Here is a 23,607-nt window from a genome sequence, read left to right as displayed (position 1 = left end):
GGTGATATAATATAACAAATATCATGAAACATTTACATTTTGTAGTCCATTGTATAATTTAAATAAACATAAATGCAAATTTCACATGTGGAAAAAGTAAGTACACCCTTGGCTCTAATAGGTGGTATTGCCCCCTTTGGCAGAAACAACCTCAAGTAGGCGTTTCTTATAACTGTCTACCAGTCTCTGACATCGACTGGGAGAAATTTTTGCCCACTCCACCATGCAGAATTATTTCAGCTGTGCGATGTTTGAGGGGTTTCTTGCATGCACAGCTCGTTTCAAATCCCCCCACAACATCTCGATGGGATTTAAATCCAGGCTTTGACTTGGCCATTCCAGAACCCTCCATTTCTTTCTTTTCAGCCATTCCTTGGTGGATTTACTGGTATGTTTCGTGTCATTGTCATGTTGCAAGGTCCACCTTCGGTTGAGCTTCAACTTTCCGACAGATGGCCTCACATTATCCTCAAGCACCCTCTGGTACAATGTAGAATTCATAGTGGATTCTATGATCGTGAGCTGCCCAGGCCCTGATGCAGCAAAGCTGCCCCAAACCATAATATTTCCACCACCATGCTTTACAGTTGGTATCAGGTTCTTGTGGTCAAATGCTGTCTTTGGTTTTCACCAAACATGTCTTCTGGTACTGTGGCCAAATAGCTCTACCTTTGACTCATCTGTCCAGAGCACATTGTTCCAGAAGTGCTGGTCTTTGCCTCGGTGTTCATTGGCAAACTTTAGTCTTGCCCTGATGTTCTTTCTGGACAGCAAAGGTTTTCTCCTGGCACACCTCCCATGTAGATCAAATTTGTGCAGCCTCTTTCTAATGGTAGACTCGTGCACTTTGACATAAACAGTGGCAAGAGCTACCTGTAGGTCCCGTGATGACATTCTGGGGTTCTTAGAGACTTCTTTCAGCATGTTGTGGTCTGCTCTCAGGCTGAACTTGCTGGGGCGGCCTGGCCTGAACAAGTTGGCAGTTGTTTGGAATCTTCTCCACTTGTAGATGATCTACCGGACAGTCGAATGATTGATTTCAAATTGTTTGGAGATCTTTTTAAATCCCTTCCCAGACTCGTAGGCGTCTATAAGCTTCTTTCTGAAGGCCTCAGAGAGCTCTTTTGATATAGTGTTACTGATTCGTCACTTCCGTCGTTGTGGTTTTCATCCACTGTAAGCATTTTTGGTTCCTTGTACTGTTATTGTTATCGTTTCAGTGAAATGGAGATAACTGTTTGCAAAAGGTAAAAAAAATTAATGTTTTAAAAGAAACCGGAAACCGGATCGAGAGAAAACCAGATGAAGAAGAGGAGGAAGAGGAAGCGGAGCAAGTGAGGTCGAGAAGAAGCCGAGCTGCTTTGAGGTCTTGAGCAAACGCTGGCGAATGGGGGGTCACGAGCGAACTTTGGGTTTCCTGGTTAAGGGATTCCGGTGAAAGAGTGGTTATCTCTGTGACAGATAAACCTGCATGTCGGGTTTTGCGGTTGATTCCGAAGAGAATCGTTGTTGAAGTGCAGGTACGCCTTCATTACGGGCCCGTCGGCCATTTTGCCTTGCTCCCGATTTCGCATCGCTCCAGGCTTTTCACCTTGCTCCAACCATTTCACCGCATCCAGCCGTTAGCCTGGTTTGCGTGTGTAACATGGATTTCGAGTGGGAATTTGTGGTTCACCGTCTGGGAGCCGTTGAACGTTCATACCCGAAGGTGTGATTTCCCAGTCACCTCTTGAGGGCACCTTTGCGCATCTTTGGCAGCGTGACTGTCAGCCGAATGGGATTCTGGTCTCGACACGACATCATTCTTACGATCACCGGAGCGTGGATCGACTTTGGCTTGATGCTGGGACAGAGACTTTGGGAATGTTCTTTTCGCTCACTTGGAGCACAGTGTGTTATATTGTACGAAACTGATGGTACCATCATAGGATTGATATATTTGTTGTACAATTGATTAATATTGTTCTTGTACTGTTATTCTTGTGTGACCTTAATACAATACTTGTTTGTTGGTAACAATTGGTGTGGTTTCACCATTGGTCTTTGACACACAGAATAACACATCTTTCTGCCGTGACTCCTTTCGGGGCTCGGAGGTACACCGTGACCGGGGTTTGGGGAGGAGCACGTAACAATAGGCATGGTGACGCTGCACACTTCAACAACAAAGAGCAACCCAAACTAAATGTCTGAGGTTTAAATAAGACAGGTTCCTCCAAGATCCTCTCTAACGATGTTCTAATCATTTGCACCTGAGCTGGTGCACCTGATTCAAATTTTAGGTATTTTTGAAGTAGTGATAAATGTAGGGGTGTACTTACTTTTTCCACATGTGAAATTTGCATTTATGTTTATTCAAATTATACAATGGACTACAAAATGTAAATGTTTCATGATATTTGTTATATTATATCACCTTTATCTATCAATATTGTTGAAACGAAGATCAAATAGCTGTATGTTTATATATGTTGAAAAAGTCAAAACTTTACATGGGGTGTATTTACTTTTTCACGTGACTGAATGCAACTATTAAATTGGAGAATGTAAATTTGTGAGATCATCGGTCACATGGTCTGGCAGCCATCTTGTATCAAAGAAAAAAACCTTAAAAAACAGAAGAGTCGGCTCGCACCAAGTAGACTGCATGGGGTAAGTATTCTATGAATATCATCTAGTTTTATCGGTGAGTGGTTTAAAAATAAGTATAGAAGCTTGGAAAAAAACTTAGGTGAAGACAATATCGGCATTCCTCTATTTACACCCATTCATTTTACGCATTTTCGGTTCAACACGATGGAAGAATTAGGGAACACTTTTTGATTTATGCCTGTGATATTCGGTTTAACGCCTTTTAGTGCCATTTAACACCGTTAATATTTACTTTTAAATTAATGGGAAAAGCCACATTTGTTTTAAGCCTTTTCTCTTTACACCCTGCTTTTCAGGAACACATCCCTGGATGTAAATAGAGTAATACCTGTACCCAGTGAAGTATCAGCCTCATAATGCACATATCAGCTTCATTGGAAAATAAGTCATTGTGATTTCGTCCAATAATAAAGTGCAGAGACATAATTAATTTCAAAATGTCAACAGAAACTTCACATTGAAAGCTTATCAATCTTTTACAAGATAGCTAACATTGACAATTTATGAAAAATAATATTCATTCAGCTATATGACATTCAGCTATATAACTAACATTGACAATTTAGGAAAAATAATATTCATTCAGCTAAGAACTTCATTAGCTTGATAGGATATGACCATCATTACCATTTTGACTCGAGTATGGAAGCACCAAAGACTCTGCTGGCAAGGCCAAGGCTCGTCGTGGACTGTGGATGAACAGCGCACTTGGTGGTACGGCCACTGGATGCAAATTTGGAGCACCAGCATAAGGGTAAGCTCGAAGGGATGCTTGTGCCTGGCTATAGGGTCCATCGTAACGCTGGACATATGAAGTATGAGAGAATGCCATTGGAAATGGGCTTTGTAGAGGGACGGGTGAAAATTGAGCATAGGAACGTGGTCCTTGCTGGATTGGTTGTTGCCTAGGACTTATACGTTGTGGATTCGTTGAGTGGATCACGTTACAACTGGGTCTGCCAGACAGGGAAATTCCAACGCCAAAGTTAATACTGAAAAAAGAACGATGATAATGTAGTACCTGTATTCTCATTTACATTTAGAGTTAAAATTTTACCAATCGCATTAAAAGGTTTAGTGGCAGTAATTCTGGCCATCCAGCAAAAATAATTAAGCAGTTACAGAACCATAAAACCTGGCTGTTCAAAAAAAAAAAAAATTAACAAAGCACTGCTACGGAATGCAAATTTTGGGCTTCAGATTGACCATTGTTTTTCATTATTAGAAATATCTACACGTGAAGGCATGTGCACATTACAATGTTGATCAAGGTTAGATAGAACATTATTAATATTGACACAATTTTTGTTGAACAATTTTGATCCATCTCCCAAAGAAGATCACTTAAGGAGAGATTTAACATTATTAGGAGGTTTAGAACAGTTGCGTGGGAGGAGTCTTTCACTCAGAGTAGATAATGCATCGATTCCCCTTTTCCATGATCCACCAAAGATTTGCAATTTAATCCCTCGTATCTATTTCTCTTCTGAAACCTGCTTACTCACAGGGTATTTCTCACATAATGAAGTCTTCTATTCTGTGTTGAATGATCTTTAACAATTTGCCTTTGCCTCTTGGAAGGCAAATCCAACTGAAGGCAATCTCAGTTCCTTCCACCAAGCTCGAAACAAGTGTGTGTCTACCCTCAGGAGTGCCAGGAAGCACTATCTCTCCACACTCAAGATTGAACTCTCAAACCTGTCTCCTTCCTCCAAATCCTGGTGGCGTCTGGTCAAATCCGTTTCTGGTGTTTGCTCCCCCTCCATCCCCTCCCTTACCTCAAATGGCTACACAGTTGACATCGCACGTGACAAAGCCGAATGCCTCAACTCTGTGTTTGCCTCAAAATCTTGTGTCCCAAACCCATCTCTCTCTGTTCCCACCTTTCCCAGTCGAACCCAACTGCTCCTGAAATCTGTGTCCTTCTCTCCTGACAAGGTGGAGAAGTTTCTGTCAAACCTCGACTCTGATTCTGCAACTGGACCAGACGGCATCAGCCCACGGGTACTAAAATCCTGCTCTGCCGCTCTATTTCACCCTCTCTCTATTCTTTTCACCCTCTCTTTTGCTCAAGGTCATCTGCCAGAATCTTGGAAATCAGCAAACATTGCCGCTTTACACAAAAAATGTGCAAAAACAGATCCTTGCAACTTCAGACCAATCAGCCTGCTTCCAATTAATCAGCAAAGTCATGGAATCCATCATTGCTTCGGATATCAAATCCTTCCTCTTCTCCAATGGCTTGATCTCTGATCATCAATTTGGATTCAGACCAGGTCATTCTACTCTGGACATGTTGCTTCTGCTGTCTCAACAAGGGATGGAGGTCCTCAATGCCAAACAGGAAATCAGAGCTGTCTCACTTGACATATCACGTGCCTTCGATACGGTCTGGCACCCAGCTCTGCTCACCAAACTCTCCTCCTATGGTATCCATGGAAATCTCCACTCATGGCTTGCGGACTTCCTCTCTGGTCGGAGGCAACGTGTGGCCCTGAATGGATTTCTCTCATCTCACCCTTCCTGTTCTGGCTGGAGTTCCCCAAGGTAGTGTTCTGGGCCCTGTGCTATTTCTGGTCTTCATCAATGATCTCTCCGACTCTCTGGAAAATCCTCTCTATCTCTTTGCTGATGACTCCACTCTCTGCCGCTCCATTCCTCATCCCTCTGATTGGCAGTCTGCAGCCTCCTCTCTCTCTGCAGACCTAGACAAAATCACAGACTGGTCAAACAAGTGGAACATGTCTTTCAATCCTGACAAATCTCACAGTCTTACAATGTCTCTCCAAAAGGACCGACTGGAAAACCCTCCCATCTACTTTCTCAAACATCCTCTCCAAGAAGTTCTGTCGCTCAAGCTTTTGGGTCTCACTATCTGCCATGATCTTTCTTGGGAAAACCACATTTCCAAGCTGGCCTCCAAAGCCAGTCGCCCACTGGGCATCCTCCGTCGTGTGAAGTCCCTCCTTGGCACACCTGAGCTCCTCACCACATACAAGGCTTTCATCCACAGCTCAATGGAATACTGTTCCCCCCTCTGGGCCGGTGCTCCTGCCTCACACCTAGCTCGGCTTCACGCTGTTGAAACCAAAGCTTTCAGAATCATTGGAATCTCCTGCGATGAAGTTAACTCCGAGGGCCTTTCACTCACTCACCGCAGGCAGGTTGGTGGTCTTTCTGTCTTCTACCGACTCCTCTCCGGCCTTGCTCCCCCAGCTCTCTCTGTGCTCTGTCCCCCCAATATTCCTTCAGGTCGCACAAGATCTGCCTGCAACCCTCTTATGGTTAAACTGCCAAAATCTAGGCTCTCTGCTCACCTTCACTCTTTCATTCCCCTTTTCTCCCGCCTCTGGAACAAACTCCCCCACTCCCTTCAATCCCACTCCTCCCTCCAGGTCTTTAAAACAGCTGTTCACCACCATCTCTTATCTTCCCCCATCCAAAACCTTGATCTTTTCTACCCCCGCTAATTCACCCCAGATACACTTTTTTCTTTATTATTATTATTTTTTTTGAAATTCCAACTACTTTCCTGGAAGTCCTTGCAGTGTTCATATGTTTAATACCTCTCCCACCTCCCACCAAGCCCTTCCCCTCCCACATTTCTCCCGATGTCCCTGCTCTCAAATGTTGTGTTTGTGTCCTTCCCCCTCTCTCCCCATCTTGTCTACCGCTCCCCTTATTTTTTGTGTTTTATGTGTCGGTTTGACTTCTTGTGTGATTAATGTTCGCTCTTTCACGAGCCTCGATCTTGTATACAAAAAAAAAATATATATATATATATATATATATATATATATATATGTATATATATTTCCGTAATGTATAATTTAATATATTTCTAGCATGTAAAATCGAGGCGATGGTTTGGTTACTTGAACATTCTCTTGGATCCCCTTTCTCTAGCAACGGTATGTACACTGATTGATTCCACCTTTCAGGCCATACAATTGTGGTCCAGATCTTTGTACAGATAGCTATTAAATTTTATTGCCTCTTCTACAACTACCTTAAAGAGTTTGACTCGAATATCATCAGCATCTGATGCTTTTCCATTTGTTAGCTCTTTCAAGGCTTGATGTAGCTCGCATTCTATCACTATTGGTTCGTGCTCATATTCTTTTTCTTCGAAGGCTGTCATCATATTGCTATCTTGTTTGTATGGAGTGTCAGTATATTCCTTCCATCTGTGTTTCTTCTTTTCCTGTTCTACTCTTTAGGACCCCAATCCTAGACCTAAACTTTGCTGTGATCTATTATCTTTTTAAAAAGACATCTTATTTTCCCCTTTCTGTTGTCATTTTCTATCTCTGTGCGTGTCTCTGAAATAATTATTTGTCTTTGCTAGCTTATCGTTGGAAGTCAGTGTTTAGCTGCTTGATGTCCTCTCTTGATGCGCCTTTGGGTTTCATCTCTCTTCTTCTATCTGCGATATTTATTGCCTCTTCAGACAGCCATTGAGCCTTTTCTTTCTGCTTGACTTTGGGATGTTCTTTTTCGCATCTTGAGGATTCTTAATCATTACTGATCATTATGTTTGTTCTTATGTCTTTCAGACCGTGTTCATTGTTGGAGTTGCAATAAACCGCCAACTGGATTAACAAAGAGAACTGGTCTTATTTATGAACACGGTCTTGTATGTGCGGAGGTATGGGGTAAAGGCTGCAACCAAGCTTTCTCTGCCGAAGCTTCGGGAAGCAGTGGCAGATAGGGATGTTTGGAGAAATGTGATCATGAATGTCACAAGAAGTCAGCCACGACTTTCTTCGATATGAGCATCATGAGCCGTGGGCTTAGATGGGAATGCCAACCAGGTGAACTGAAGACCTGCTGTAAATCCTGGCTTGCCTTTTTCTTTTTTGAGTTGTCCATTCAGCTGCTGTCCGTCTGTCCGTGCATGCGTATGTCCGTCCGTGCTTGCTTCCGTGACAGGTTTTTGTTACCACAACTTAAGAATGGCTGAAGGGACCTAAGTCAATCTTGGTACAGCTATGTGTAACAATGTAATGATGAACCACCGTCTCTCAGGGACGAGGTGTTAGCCGCTCTGCACGCTGCCCATCAAGGGGTCACCTCTATGACTGCGAGAGCCGAGTCTTAAATCTTCTGGCCTGGCATCGCCCCTGCCATTCGCCCAAGTCATCGCCTTCGTGCTGGGTGCTGCCATTGTAATCGGATTGCGCCCTCCAATCCAAGTGCACCACCCACTCCTCTGACACCTCCAGATTATCCATTCCAATGCATGTGTGCCGACTACTTTCACTACAAAGGATGCAACTACTTGGTAGTGGTCGACCGGTATTCTAACTGGCCGATAGTTGAGAGAGCCTCACATGGTGCAGGTGGACTCATCGCTTGCCTAAGACGTACCTTTGTCACATTTGGTATCCCTGATGAATTAGCTTCCGATGGTGGTCCTGAATTCACAGCTGTCGCTACACGTCAATTCCTCAAGGACTGGGGTGTACATCATCGACTCGCCTCAGTAGCTTATCCACACAGCAACTGCCTTGCTGAAGTTGGTGTCAAGACTGTGAAGCGTCTTCTCATGGACAACACTAGCCCTAATGGAGGCCTTGATACCGATGCATTCCAACGTGCACTGCTCCAGTATAGAAATACTCCAGACAGAGACACAAAACTCTCTCCAGCGATGTGCATTTTTGGCCGCCCAATTCGAGACTTCATCCCAATACCACCTGGCAGATACAAACCTCATAACAACTGGCGTGGGACTCTGGCGGCTCGGGAAGAAGCACTTCGCAACCGCCACATGAGAGACGCTGAACGCTGGTCTGAACATACCAAGAGACTCTTGCCCCTTGTTGTCGGCGACTGTGTTCGCATCCAGAATCAGACCGGGCCACACCCCCTCAAATGGGACAAAACCGGCGTCATCATCGAGGTTCGCCAGTTTGACCAATATGTGGTAAGAGTTGACGGTTCAGGAAGGGATACTCTGCGCAATAGGAAATTCCTGCGAAAGTACATTCCTGTGCTAACACCCCTACCAAGATTGACGATAGATGGTGATAGTGGAGTGCAGAGACCAATGGTTCAGCAGAACATCCCACACCCATGCATTGTGCACACCACAACCCCGGCCAGTCACAAGGAGGCTTGTGGCCCATCCATTACTAGTCCAATGCCACCGCAACATCCCACCATCAACTCTGACACCACTCCACCACAGCCACCTGCTACGTTTCCTGTTGAATAACCCAGGGTCAACCGGAGCCCTCCTGGCCGCCATCAGCTCTTTGATGATGCTACATCCCCATCTATGGCTAAGTCATCGCAGGTAACTCGGCATATCAGTGCAGCGCCTCCAATGTCACCTCCTCAAGTCAGTGGTCCCAAACCCAATACGGTTACCACATGCCCTACGCTTGACAAACCAGCTGCTGCACCCAGACTGTCCGGCCGAAGCACTAGCAAGCCTGCCTGGCACTCTGACTATGACATGTGATTCTGGCATTGACCATTACTGACATTATGTTTGGTTTCTGGTTCACCAGTTCTTCAATTAGCTTCAAAGTTAGTTACATATATTCTTCATATTCTCAGTCTTTGTCATGCCAAAAGACACACCTACTTGTTATACACTTATATTTTCCATGCCAAAGACTTGGGAGGAGATAGAGGATTCTTAATCATTACTGATCATTATGTTTGTTCTTATGTCTTTCAGACCGTGTTCATTGTTGAAGTTGCAATAAACCGCCAACTGGATGAATAAAGAGAACTGGTCTTATTTAGCATCATATTTTACAATGTCTTCAAACTTTTGCCACAATTTGTCTGGCATTCTGTCAACAAAGTCTAGCTCTGCAAATTGTTTTTTAACGTTTCTTGCATATTGTTTCATCAGCCTACAGAGGATGGATGGAGGTTATGTTTTCACACCTGTCTGTTTGTTTGTGTGCATGATATCTCAAAAAGTTTTGGACGAATTTGGATGAAATTTGGTGATAGGTTGGGTCTTTGACAATGATGAATTGCTTTGACGTTGGTGAAAGTCCGAATCCAGATCCGGATATGAGGATTTTTTTTATTTTTAAGTGATTCTTCACCTTTGAGAGATGGGTCCAAAAACGATATATAGAACGATATCTTAAAAACTTGTGGACGAGTTATGACAAAAATTGGTGGACGAGTTGATTCAGTGACAAGAACAAGCTCATTAAATTTTGTTTCAGGTCCGAATCCAGATCTGGCCTATCAGTGAGATTTAAAAAAATGTAAACTAATCAGTCTGGTAGAGAGGTATGTGCTCTACCAAGTGCCCTTCTAGTTTACATACGTTTTCAAGGTCTGGAGATGCTTTGCACCTGGGGACTTTGCAGACCCTCTGTGGCTTTGCAAGCTGCGGTCCTGCCCCGCTATTTGCGATGCACGCTGAGAGGAGGCAGCTCATCGAGTGGTGCAGAATCCAACCGCAAAACTGGGCTGCTACGATGGCGTGTGGCAGTACGAGAGGCGATGACTTTTTCTCGTCTTCACTTCCTCCTGGCCATGCTAAACGCCTGTGTGGATTGGGGCCTGTCGGCAAAATTGGCTCATTGCAGAGTTTGTCGGGGCAAGGGTGCGTCCTTCTGCAAATTCCTCTGCATGCATTTTTAAGTCTCACTCCAATTCACATCCTGTCCATGTCACAATATCTGTCACTTTCGAAAACCTTCCTAATTAAGAGTGGTATTCCAAACTGACTGCATACGTCAACTCTTTTATTCCTCGCCTCTCCCATTTATGGAACCACCTTCCAGAGGCTGGTGGCTGTCAGCAAAAATATTCTAACCCACTGTTATGCCATCTCTTGTCATCCCCAATTCTGACCCATGGTCTTTATTACTCCCATTTACCTTTCCTAACCCAACGATTTCAATTGCTGGTTTCAGTGTTCCCTCCCCTCCTCCCTCTCCTCTTTTCCGGTTCATTCACTCACTTAAGGTTCATTCATTCCCTTAATGTTTGCCCACTCTTTTCTACCTTGCTCTTCCATGAGCCTTGCTGTTGTAAAGAAAGGGGAAAAAAAAGAAAAATAAAAAGAAGTCATATCTGGTTTGAGTTTGTTTTGTTTTTTACACTTTTATCAATTTGACATTTAGTGTTGCAAAAGGAGTTCATAATATCTCACACAGTCTGCACCTGGCAGAGTATTGTCAGATTGCACAGCACTTACCCATCTTCTGTTGATGAGAATTTAGTCAAACTGATTTATATGTTGCCCACTCAGGTGAAGTCCATGTGCACAGTCTATGCTTAGGTTGTTTAAACTATGTGTTTGCAATTACGAGATCATTCTCCACACATAACTCCAGCATTCGCTCCCATGATTCATTTTGGATACCAAGTCTGTGCTTTCCTGCAATCCCTGGTGCTCCCGCTTCTTCAATTTTTGCATTCCAGTCTCCCATAATGATGAAAACATCTCCATTAGGCACATGTTCTTTCAGTTCCTGTAACTTTCCATAAAACCCCTCCAATTTTTCTTTATCAGAAGGTGCAGCATATATCTGAATGATGGTGGTGTTCACTAGATGTCCTTTCAACCTCACTGATATTAAGATGTTCCAATAATGGGAGAGAGGTGGAAAAAGTAACATTGTTGAGAAATAGAACTTAGATTTCAGGGGTGGGGGTAATAAGGTATGGGTTTCTGTGAAAACAGGGCTAGGGATTGACAAAGGGAATAAAGATATGAAAACGTACCCCAAAATCCCATTGTGCTGTGATGGCCAAGCCTCTGATGAGGCCTGCACATTCCATGGCCCAGAGCATGGAAGTCTGTTGAATTCTCCCCAAGTGGTCTGTGATAGAGGGGTTATTCTGGCCTGGGATATGGTTGGGATTGCCTTAGGACCTATTGCTGCGGCTGAGGACACCAATGCAAATGCTTCATCCAAAAGGGAGTGCATTCGTCGGCGTGCTTCATCTATTGTTGGTTCATCTGTTTTCACGAGTCCTTCCTTGCCTGTTATGTTGTGGTGTGGTGTCAGGGAGTCCGATTTACCAGTCTGGATGTTGTAACCTTGCCGAGCTGGAACTGGTGGGGGTGTGCAATCTGTAGGCTTAGAAGGAGTCTTGGCAGAAAGCTTTGTAGCAGCCACTGTTTCAAATGTGGAGTCGATTTCAGACTAAAAAAAACATCAGAAAAGCCATTGTTATAGCCATGTATAAATAATACATGCAGCATTCACATGCAATTTTTGGGAAAATTTAAATACAGAACTATTCACAAATGGGGCTCAAATTGGGCAGTTGCAAACAAGTATCACTCGTATTTGTGCACGATGTTCTATTTGGTGTTGGTTCTGCTGAAACAGAATTTCTTCACTATACTGTAGTTGCAGTCTTGAATGAATTATCACTGATGCAGGATACACAAATAGAGGTCTATAAATTTGAAATTTAACCATGGTGCCAGTAATAACTGGCCTACTCTTCGCAAACGACATTGTGGGATCTTTAACATCCAACAACTAATGCCAGCAGACAGGACAACCATTTTTAACAGCCATGCAAGGGATAGCGCACACATTGATGCCACACACTGCCTGTGAAACACCGAGTTAACAGTTTATAACTGAGTCGACATTCAAACCCAGGATAGGAAGCTCAGGGGCAAATGGGCATACGTCTGGGCTATCCTGCCATTCTGACATATCAACTCACTTTTATCCTCCAACTCCAGAATAGTGATGACCATGTACTCCAATTTACATGCCACGCTGTACTGTACGATTATTTCATTAACTTTTAACATATTTACAAACAAAACATCACTTCATCATGCGGTTACCCCCACCACCAAAGGTGAATGGAGGTTATGTTCTAACACCTGTCTGATTGTTTCTCTGTTTGTGAACAGGATATCCCAAAAAGCTGTTGATAGATCCGGACTGAAATTTGGGGGAGAGGTTGGGTATGTGACCAAGACGAATTTATTAGATTTTGATGAAGATCCGGATCTGGATCTGGATCAGAGAACTTTTAATGTGAATCTTCACCATTGAGACAACAACAACAACAACATGCATTTTAAGGCCATTTTCCCTGCTAGAGCGGGGGTTAGCCTTGCGGTCCCCAAGACAATCTTCTCCATTTTGCCCTATTTTCTGCATCTCTCCTTGTTAACCCCCTTGCCCGCATTTCTTCTTCCACCATCTTTAGCCAAGTCTTTCTCGGTCTTCCCCGTCCTCTACTTCCTTCGACATTAATTTCCATCACTCTTCTCAACCAGTCACTTTCATCCTTCCTCAACACATGACCAAACCATCTCAACCTGTTCCTCTTCACAGCATCAATCACAGGCAATATTTCCATCATCTTTCGCAATTCATCATTTGTCTTCCTCTCTCTCAACGATACTCCGCACATCCATCGAACCATTCGCATTTTCACCCTTTCCAGCCTTCGTTGCTGCTCTACGTTCATTACCCATGTCTTGCTCCCATAAATCATAACACTTCTCACACATGCAGCATACACCTTTCCCTTCAGCTTCAGCGACACTCTCCTCCTCATCAGCACGCCACTCAGTTCCCGAAACTTCTTCCATGCACATCTCACTCGAGCAACCGTTGCCGAGTCTGATCCACCTTCTCCATTCAGCATGTCTCCGAGGTAGCAAAATGTTTTCACACCTTCTAGCTTCACGCCGTCTCCAAGATCCAACTCAACATTTCCTCCATCTGCAGCTCCCTCTGTGCACACCTTACATTTGAATGTAGCTGCCACACTGGTAAATGACCCTCTCAGAACACTACATTTTTGATGAACCCACTCAGCGCACATTGTACATTGAATGGAGTTCACTCCGACACCCTTCCTGCACACAGCACACGGCCACTTCCCAGTTCTTTCCACCTCATCACATACTTTACCACTTGCCATCACCTTCGTCTTTCCGATATTCACCTTCAGACCTTTTGTCTCCATACATTCCTTCCACTTGTTCATCTTTTCCTTCAGTCCATCCATACTTTCCGCAATCAACACCAGATCATCTGCATACAACAACTCCCACGGTAAACCCTCCTTTACGTTCTGAGCCAGCACCTCCATCACAGCTACAAATAGTAGTGGACTTAGTACCGACCCCTGATGCACTCCCACCTTCACCTCAAACTCACCACTGTTCCCATCCTTCGTCCTTACAGCTGTGCGCACTCTTTTGTACATTGCCATCACTACTCTGATCAACCATTCCTCCACTCCTAACTTCTTCAATGCCCATGTCAATACTTTGCGTAGAACCCTATCGAATGCTTTCTCCAGATCAACAACCCCAAAAAACAACTTCTTCCTCTTCTCCATGTACTTCTCCTGCAACTGCCTCACAATGAAAAGCGCATCTGTCGTTCCTCTTCCTGGCATAAATTCAAACTGCATTTCGTCGATCTTCACTTTCTTCCTTATTCTCCTCTCCAACACCTTCATTCCATGCTCCAATAACTTTATCGCTCGGTACGAGCCACACTCCAGAGGGTCACCTTTCCCCTTGTATAGAGGGACGAGGGCACTCAGTTCCCAGTCCACTGGAATGCGGCCTTCTTTCACCACCAGATTACAGATCTCTGTCATTCTCTTCACACCCCAACTTCCTGCTGCCTTCAACATATCTCCCACAACTCCCATCGGCTCTCCCGCTTTTCCACTCTTCATTGCTTTTATCGCTTCCTCAACTTCCTTCTCAGTTATCGTCTCTGCCGGTCCTAAAACTGGGTTACTCTCTATGTTGCCATCCCATTCATTCTCTGTATTCAACAGCATTTCCATATATCTTTTCCATCTTCCTTTAATTCCATCTGGGTCGACAATGATTTGTCCCACTTCATCTTTCAAGCAACTCACCCCCATCACATCACACCTCTCTTTCGCTATGTGCTTTGCAATCCTGAATACTGCTTTCTGACCCTCTTCCGAATCCAAGCGTTCTCCGAACATTTTCCTACATGCCTCCTGCGCCTTTGCTACCTCTTTCTTTGCAGCCTTACTGGCTGCCTTATAACTTTCATGCTCTGCTGTTTCTGCTCCCATACCCTTCGCCTTCTGCCACTCCTTGAACTTCTTCCTCTTCTCGTCAATCCTCTCTCCAACTTCATCATCCCACCACCATGTTTCCGAGTCCCTCGGTGGTCCTTTTGTCCATCCACATACCTCACCAACGGCTCCCAACAGACTAGCTTTCATTGACATCCAACCACTTTCAAGCTCAACCACATCATCCTCTACCCTACTCAGCCTCTCTTTTAATGCCTCCCTTACTGTCACCTCTTTCAACCTCCACACCTTCATTCTTGGTTGGTACTTCACCCGCCGAGCTCTCCTCGCACCTTTCACCCTTATGTCGCAGACAACCAAGTGGTGCTGTGAAACAGCCTCCTCCCCCGGGATCACCTTTGTGTCCCGGAGGTGCCCCCTATCTCGCCTACGCACCATCAGGTAGTCAACGGTTGTCGTCGACCCACCTGACGTGTATGTAACAAGCTTATTATCCTCTTTCTGGAACTGAGTATTACAAATCAACAAATCAGCTCCATCAGCAAACTCCAAAATCCTTTCACCTTCTCCATTTCTCACACCATATCCGTAACCCCCATGAACTCCCTCAAAACCATCCATACTCCTTCCCACATGTCCATTCAGGTCTCCTCCCACCACAACAACTTCCTCATCTTTCACGTTTTCCATCAGCTTCTCTATCGCACACCAGAACTTGTCCTTCTCTTCATCGCTTCGACCAACCTGCGGAGCATATCCCGAGATGACGTTCACCAAGAGCTTTCCAATCATCATTTTCACCATCATCAACCTATCACTCACTCTAGTCACACTCACCACACTGTCTACAAACTCCTCAGAAAACAGGACACCAACACCATTCATGCCCTCCGGGCACCCTTGCCACACAAACTTGTATTTCAGTCCCTGCCTGCCCTTCACCATTCTCACACCACTTCCCTTCCATCTCGTCTCTTGCACACAACATATGTACACTCTTCTTCTGACCAATACTTCCACCACTTCTCCTGATCTCCCTGTCATTGTCCCTACATTCCATGTCCCAAACCTCAGAAACCGATCTCCACTTCGTGCTGTACCCTGCCCATATGTAGTTGTAATTGTCATGGTTCTCCTCTTTTTTTTTTGAGGCATTGTTTTTATGGCCGGATGCTCTTCCTGACGCCAACCCTCTTAGTTGTCTCTTACGACACGCAGGGATACGGTGTACCTATTCTGACCAGGGTACACACTGGGAAACGTTTAAAACATGGAAATTCGGGGGGTGGGGGGAGGGGGCGGCAGCATCACGGCTGCGGTTTAAACATATTCCAACAATATCCAAACAGAACCATGAAAACCATGAAAAACAATCTGGGAAAAGTCTCCAAGCGAGAACGTGGATTTGAGAAAGAAGAATGAGAAAGAAGAAGAAATCTTTGAGAAAGAATCTTCACCATTGAGAGATAGGGCTAAAAACTATGTATAGCACTATATCTCAAAAAGTTGTGGATGGATTCGGATGAAACTTGGTGGACAGCTTTTTTCCCCTTCGCTCCCAGCTTTTGTTCATATGTGTGTTGTACCGTCCACCAAACAGCGATGACTCCATCTACATCTCGCTGTCTGATAATATGGACCAACTTCTATCTACCCATCCCAAATCTCTCTTCCTCATATGTGGTGATTTCAATTGTCACCATGCCAGTTGGCTGGGTGTGGGTGCCTCTCTCACCAGCCATGGCTCTTCAGCAAAGGATTTCTGCGACTCACTGGGACTGACACAATCTGTCAATTTCCCGACCCGGATCTCAGTCAACGGAGCATCTTCTCTTCTGGATTTGGTTATGACAAACTTCCCTGAAAATGTCTGCTGCTCTTCTTCTGCTCCAATCGGCTCATCTGATCATGTGCTTGTCAAAGTGGACATCTCTCTGACCATTCTCAGAGTGCCTCCTCAGCGTCGACGAGTCTGGCATTTCACTCAGGCCAACTGGCACGGTCTTCAAGCAGCCATCAATCATCTGGACTGGTCTCCCATCTCTACCGCCTCTGACATCAACTCATCCTGGGAATTCTTTCAAAGTAAATTGCTCTCTCTCATGCACAGATTTATCCCATCTCATCTTCAGTTGTCATACCCTTCCTCCCATCCATGGTACACGGAATCTTGTGGTGAGGCTGTTGCCCTGAAACAACTTGCTTTCGTCTCCTGGAAAGCAAATCCAATGGAAGGAAATCTCATTTCCTTTCACAAAGCCCGAAACAAGTGTGTGTCCACCCTCAGGAGAGCCAGGAAACAATATCTCACCGTTCTCAAGACCGAACTCTCTTATCTGTCTCCCTCTTCCAAATCCTGGTGGCGTCTGGTCAAATCTGTTTCTGGTGTTTGTTCCTCCTCCATCCCCTCCCTCACCTCAAATGGCTTAACGGCTGACTCCGCACGTGAAAAAGCTGAATACCTCAACTCTGTGTTTGCCTCTAAATCTTGTGTCCCAAACCCATCCCTCTCTGTACCCACTGTACCCAGTCGTACCCAGCTGCTCCTGGATCTGTGTCCTTTCCTCCTGACAAGGTGGGAAAGTTTCTGTCAACCCTCGACTCTGATTCTGCAACTGGTCCTGACGGCATCAGCCCACGGGTCCTAAAATCATGTTCTTCCGCTCTTTCACTCCCTCTTTCTGTTCTCTTCACCCTCTCTTTTGCTCAAGGTCATCTGCCATCTGCTTGGAAATCAGCCAACATCACCGCTTTGCACAAAAAAGGTGCAAAAACAGATCCAGCAACCACAGACCAATCAGCCTTCTCCCAATAAATTATCAGCAAAGTCATGGAATCCATCATTGCTTCAGATATGAAATCTTTCCTCTTCTCCAATGGCTTGATCTCTGATCATCAATTTGGTTTCAGACCTGGTCACTCTACTCTGGACATGCTGCTTCTGCTTTCTCAACAATGGATGGAGGTCCTCAACGCTAAACAGGAAATTAGAGCTGTCTCCCTTGACATTTCACGTGCCTTCGATACGGTCTGGCACCCTGCTCTGCTCACCAAACTCTCCTCCTTTGGTATCCATGGAAATCTCCACGCATGGCTGGCGTACTTCCTCTCTGGTCGTAGTCAACGTGTGGCCCTGAATGGGTTTCTCTCATCTCCTCCTCCTGTTCAGGCTGGAGTTCCCCAAGGTAGTGTTCTGGGCCCGGTGCTTTTTCTGGTCTTCATCAATGATCTCTCTGACTCTCTTGAAAATCCTCTCTATCTCTTTGCTGACGACTCTACTCTCTGTCGCTCCATTCCTCATCCCTCAGATCGGCAGTCTGCAGCCTCCTCACTCTCTGCAGACCTGGACAAAATCACAGACTGGGCAAACAAATGGAACATGTCTTTCAATCCTAATAAATCTCACACTCTTACGATGTCTCCCCGAAAAGACCAACTGAAAAACCCTCCCATCCACTTTCTGAATAATCCTCTCCAAGAAGTTCTGTCACTCAAGCTTTTGGGTCTCACTATTTGCCATGATCTTTCCTGGGAAAACCACATTTCAAATCTGGCCTCCAAAGCCAGTCGCCGATTGGGCATCCTCCGTCGTGCGAAGTCCTTCCTTGGCACACCTGAGCTCCTCACCACATACAAGGCTTTCATCCGCAGCTCTATGGAATACTGCTCTCCCCTCTGGTCTGGTGCTCCTGCCTCACACCTAGCCCGTCTTCACGTTGTTGAAACCAAAGCGTTCAGAATCATTGGAATCTCCCGCGATGAAGCTAACTCCAAGGGTCTTTCACTCACTCACCGCAGGCAGGTTGGTGGTCTTTCTGTCTTCTACCGACTCCTCTCTGGCCTTGCCCCCCCAGCCCTCTCTGGGCTCTGTCCCCCAAATATTCCTACAGGTCGCACAAGATCTGCCTGCAACCCTCTTATGGTTAAACTGCCAAAATCAAGACTTTCTGCTCACCTTCACTCCTTCATTCCTCTTTTCTCCCACCTCTGGAACAAACTCCCTCACTCTCTTCAATCCCACTCCACCCTCCAGGTCTTTAAAACAGCTGTTCACCACCATCTCTTATCCTCCCCCATCCAAAACCTTGATCTTTTCTACCCCCGCTAATTTCGGTCCCCTTGTGTTTTATACCTCTCCCCCCCCCCCCCCCCCTCCCCTTCCCACGCCTCCTGCCCCCAAGCCCTCTCCCTCCCACACTTCTCCCTGCTCTCAAATGTTGTGGTTGTGTGCTTCCCCTTCTCTCCCCATCTTGTCTTCCGCTCCCTCTTTTTGTATATTTTGTTTGTCTGGTTGATTTGTTTGTGAAATAAATGTTAGCTCTTTCACGAGCCTCGATTCAGTATACAAACAAAAAAGAGAAAGAGAAAAAAAAAAAAAAAAAAAAAAAAAGCTTAGGTATGTGACCAGGAAGAAGTGAATAAAGTTTGGTGAAGATTCGAATCCGGATCCATATCAGAGAATTTAAAGTGATTCTAAACCATTGAGTGATGATGGGGCTTAAACTGATATATAGCACGATAACTCAAAAAGTTGTGGACGGATTCGCACCTAATTTGGTGGACTGGTTGAGTGTGTGAATGACAAATCAATTCGATTTTGGTAAAGATCCGAATATGGATCCGGATACGAGCATGAAAATGTTTTTTTAAAGTGATTCTTCACCATTAAGTGATAGGGCTAATAATGATATATAACACGATATTTCAAAAAAAGTTGTCGACAGATTATTACAAAACTAGGTGGAATAGTTGGTTAGATGTCAAGAACAAGACAATTACATTTTGGTTCATGTCCGGATCCAGATCTGGTATATCGGTGGATACAAAACATAAACTGTTCAGCACCAGGTAGCGGTATGCTCTCTACAAAGTGCCGTTCTAGTATTATTATGATATTTGTTCTTATACCCTTGAAATGTTCTTACTTCCTTACCAACTTTTTCATTCCCTCATCACCTACCTATTTTGATATTCACACTTCTTATTCTTTTTTCTCAATCATGCGAGACTTCTCAAGGCATTATGGTTTCATTCTTATAAGACCTAGTTTACTCCAATCGAATTCCTTTTTCTACACTTTATAATAGTTTTCATGATATTTTCATGATATCCTAAACAATAGTTTTCATGATATCACAACTCTAATGTTAAAGCATAGCAGTAATTTCAGTCCTGTAATTTGTGTATTTCTTTCTAAAACTCCACTTTATTGTCAACAGCATAGGTTTTCACTTGTAGCACTCGTGGTTTTGACTATTTGCAGGAAGCTTTCTGGTGTACAATTTATTATTCGTGGCCCATGTCCCTCTGCTATTCGCGACCGCATAACCAACATCAAGCATCAAAGATGCTCAAACCACGCATATATACAGGCAGGCCATACTGTTGCTCTCGTCGGCATACAACTGGTTAACTTCCTGTAAAATCTACTCATATGGGAGCAGAGCAGCTGTCTCAACGGCATTTGCCGAACCATGGTGTATCTGCTGGGCTGTCATAACTCATAACCACACTCTGCTATCACTTCACCCCCGAAACGATTTCCTTCTGTATGTTTTCAATCCTCGCTTTATATATTTCACATTGACTCGTTAATTTCTGAAAAACCGATCTACAAACACACCCATAACCGCCCTCGTTACCACCCAACCCCAATCATAACAAAAAAGTAACTACAAAAAAAATCTCAGCATTTTAAATTGAAATAGCAGTTACGTTAAAGAAATGTGGTTAAAAATACTCAAACATACCCTCCGAACCGTCACCCACTCCACTGCATAATTCATTAGTTTCCTGAAGATTGTCACTTCAATCATTATTTGGATAAATATGCTTTCACAAAATTGGTAATTTCTTCTAATAGGTAAGTTCTGCTTGCAAATCAGCTAACATCACTGGATTACATAAACTATAATGAAAATTGGCAGAGAGCATACCTCTGCCAGGACAAACAGCTTACGTTTTATATACCACTGATAGTCCAGATCTGGACCTAAACCAAAACCTAATCGGCTTGTTTTTGTCACCTAACCAGTTTTGTCAAAACTTTTTAAAATATCATGCTATATATCATTTTGGCACCATCTTTCAATGCTGAGGAATCACTGACAAATTAAAAAAATTCTCATATCCACATCCGGATTCGGATCGCCCCAAAATCGAATAAATTCATCCTTGTCACAATGTCACATACGTAACCTGTCCACCAAGTTTCAGTTGAATCTGTCCACAACTTTTGGAGATATCCTGCTCACAGACAAATAAACAGACAGAAAGACATGGGTGAAAACATATCCTCCATTCACCTCTGGTGGTAGAAAAACGGATCCCCTTAACTACAGGCCTATCAGATTACTTCCAATAATCAGTAATGTCATGGAATCCATCATTGCAGTTGATAAATCCATAAATCTTTCCTTAGATCATCCTCATCCTCATCTCATCTCAGATCACCAATTTGGCACAGCACAGAGAGTGACACCTCATCTAAGATCACTCCCAATATACGCAATGCTTTGGTGAGGCATTTCCTCAAACAACTTTCCTTCTCTTCATGGCAGACAAATCCGACTGAAGGCAATCTCAGATCATTAGACAAAACTTGCAACAAGCACTCCACTCTCAGGAGAGCAAGAAAACACCATCCAATTCAAGGTTGACCTATCAAACCCATCTCCTTTCTCAAAGACCTGATGGTTCATTGTCAAGTCTATATCTGGTGTATGCTCCCCCTCCATCCCTTCCCTCACGACAAATGACATGACAGACAACTGTGCTTGGGAAAAGGCTGAATAATATCTACAGGTCACATCATGTCAAACAATAATGAGTGCAAAATACCAATCTTAGAACATCATATTATTCCAACAAATGTCTCATATCAACTCTAATAATTGCTGAAATGACAGAGAAAACAATTCTTCAAGTTGTATTCTAATTCAATTTCTCATACCAGATCACATACAGTTTAGTCTCTATTAGACAGGTGCTCTGTAACTACAAAATATACCATGATGTGTATGCTAATTCACATACCATGATGTGTATGCTAATTCACTAACCATGTGCGTTCCATTTGAAGCAAGACGACTTGGTGCATCAGTGTCTGACTCAAGAAGGCATTCCTGGTCAGCAGCCGGATGCTGGGGGCTTCGTTTCTTCCTTCCTTTCTTAGCCCGTGAGCTGGAATCGGAGAAAGAAAACGAGTGAACTTTTATGAATAGGATATTGATCAGTTCCCCAATTCAAACAAATTATAAATCTGGACTCACATTCTCTGTTGACATCGGCAGGTAAATGTTGTCTATTTTCTCACGCAATACTTAGATGAATAAGAATGACATCTCGATATGTAAGAAAAGTGCATCATACCTCAAAAAATACCCGATCAGAAAGAAAACTTGGCTTGTTGAAAGATAAAGCAACCAAAGGCCAGAGATTAATTTGCAAATTTAGAATTTATAGCTCAGCAAGACACTCAGTTACAGGAACCCACTTTAAAACCATAATCATAGAGATGCCTGCCTCATTTGCAGCATTTTAGTACCATCTCTGATAATTTTGCTGATGTTCCGTAGAACTGAGACTTTATTTAGTTGCAAAATCAAAAGGGCAACATATATAACACTATCAGCCCACTGGTTTATTATTCAAATTCTCAATTTTTTACCAGTCCACTGGTCTGTTGCCTATCTGGGATGGACTGGTCTATAAAATTGAGAATTTAATTCCACAAACCTCGCGATAGTGCATATTAGAATAAGTGTCATTTTCTACAAACCGGGTAAATATATTAGAATGAAACAAAGACAGATACTAACATCAATCTTTATTCTACAATGGTGCATATTCAAAAAAGAAGAGCATATTCAAAACCACGAAAGTTAAAACTTATTGCCTATGGAAAAAATGGTGTTTGGTTCCTGGGCGTCGAGAAAATACATTAACGTGCGTGACAAATAACAAAAGGCTTGTGGTGCGAGATATCGGTCACAACTCAGTTCACAAACAACGATTGGTCAAAATTAAGCCGCACGATAACTAAATCGGTACACAGAAGTTGCCAGAGATTGGTCAAAACCGCGATATTCAAATTCACATTATTTAAGGGTTTACTGTACATACCAGTGGTACATGCTTGCACATTGCAAGCAACTACTCAGGTGTACCTTATGTGCATAAGTAATAAATTTAGGCTTTATATATTTGATGATGTGGATTGTGAGAGAGCTTTATAGATTTGATGAAGTGTATTGTGATTACATTCTGCAAGCAGATATATATCTCAAGTAAATCAAAAATTAGTGATTAGAATGAACTCTTTGTTTAAAAGTTTACAGCTACAGCAGTATATATTATTTACCATAAATATGGCAAGATCCGGAAGATTGCGTTACCGGTTTGAGTGTAAGCTCCATTGTCTTGAGTCACATGACCCGCACCGGCCGACTTTTATTTTCAGATATTTTCTTTTACGGAAATTTTTCAATGGTTGTGATTTTTTTTTTTCTAGCCAATACAATGGGGGAAGGTTCAATAATGTGGGGATGTGGGAAAGGCAGGGCATAGAGAGATAAACTTGGCTGAGGGACTAGAATCCCTCGATCTTTCTAAACATGCTTGACACAATTCATTAAGTACAGAAATCACATCACACTTGTTATAACATGCACTATGGAATAACTATTCTAATCTACGCCCCGTTTCACCCCGATATCAGATCTGTAATAAATAAATATACGAGGGTCAATCAAAAAGTAAAGGCAATTTATTGCACACATATTACACACATATTGCACCTTTACTTTTTGATTTACCCTCGTATGTACGGTATATCATTTTTTCATTCTCTACTTTTTACATTAGTTATGGGATTGTTGTTTTTGGTGTTCTATGGCCCTTTTGTCCTGTCAAATGCCATTCCATCCCATCACCTCTCCTTGATGGGAA

The 23,607-nt window shown here is 43.6% G+C and overlaps 1 protein-coding gene across 1 annotated transcript in view; it reads right to left on the bottom strand.

Moving 5' to 3' along the window:
• The window catches only part of LOC137427991 (UPF0606 protein KIAA1549-like), a 75,196-nt gene that overhangs the window by 7,872 nt on the left and 43,717 nt on the right, over nucleotides 1–23,607 (bottom strand). The window contains exons 10-12 of the mRNA XM_078785626.1: nucleotides 21,720–21,840; nucleotides 11,365–11,789; nucleotides 3,280–3,608 (exon numbers count right to left, since the gene is read on the bottom strand). Coding sequence (XP_078641752.1) covers nucleotides 3,280–3,608; nucleotides 11,365–11,789; nucleotides 21,720–21,840 — 875 coding nt within the window. The remainder of the gene's footprint in view (nucleotides 1–3,279; nucleotides 3,609–11,364; nucleotides 11,790–21,719; nucleotides 21,841–23,607) is intronic.

This window comes from Myxine glutinosa, chromosome 1 (assembly GCF_964187855.1).
Source record: "Myxine glutinosa chromosome 1, kmMyxGlut1.1, whole genome shotgun sequence".
In the NCBI taxonomy this organism is placed as follows: domain Eukaryota; kingdom Metazoa; phylum Chordata; class Myxini; order Myxiniformes; family Myxinidae; genus Myxine; species Myxine glutinosa.
The sequence above is the reverse complement of the archived record's forward strand: the minus strand, read 5'-3'. Positions and strand labels throughout refer to the sequence as shown.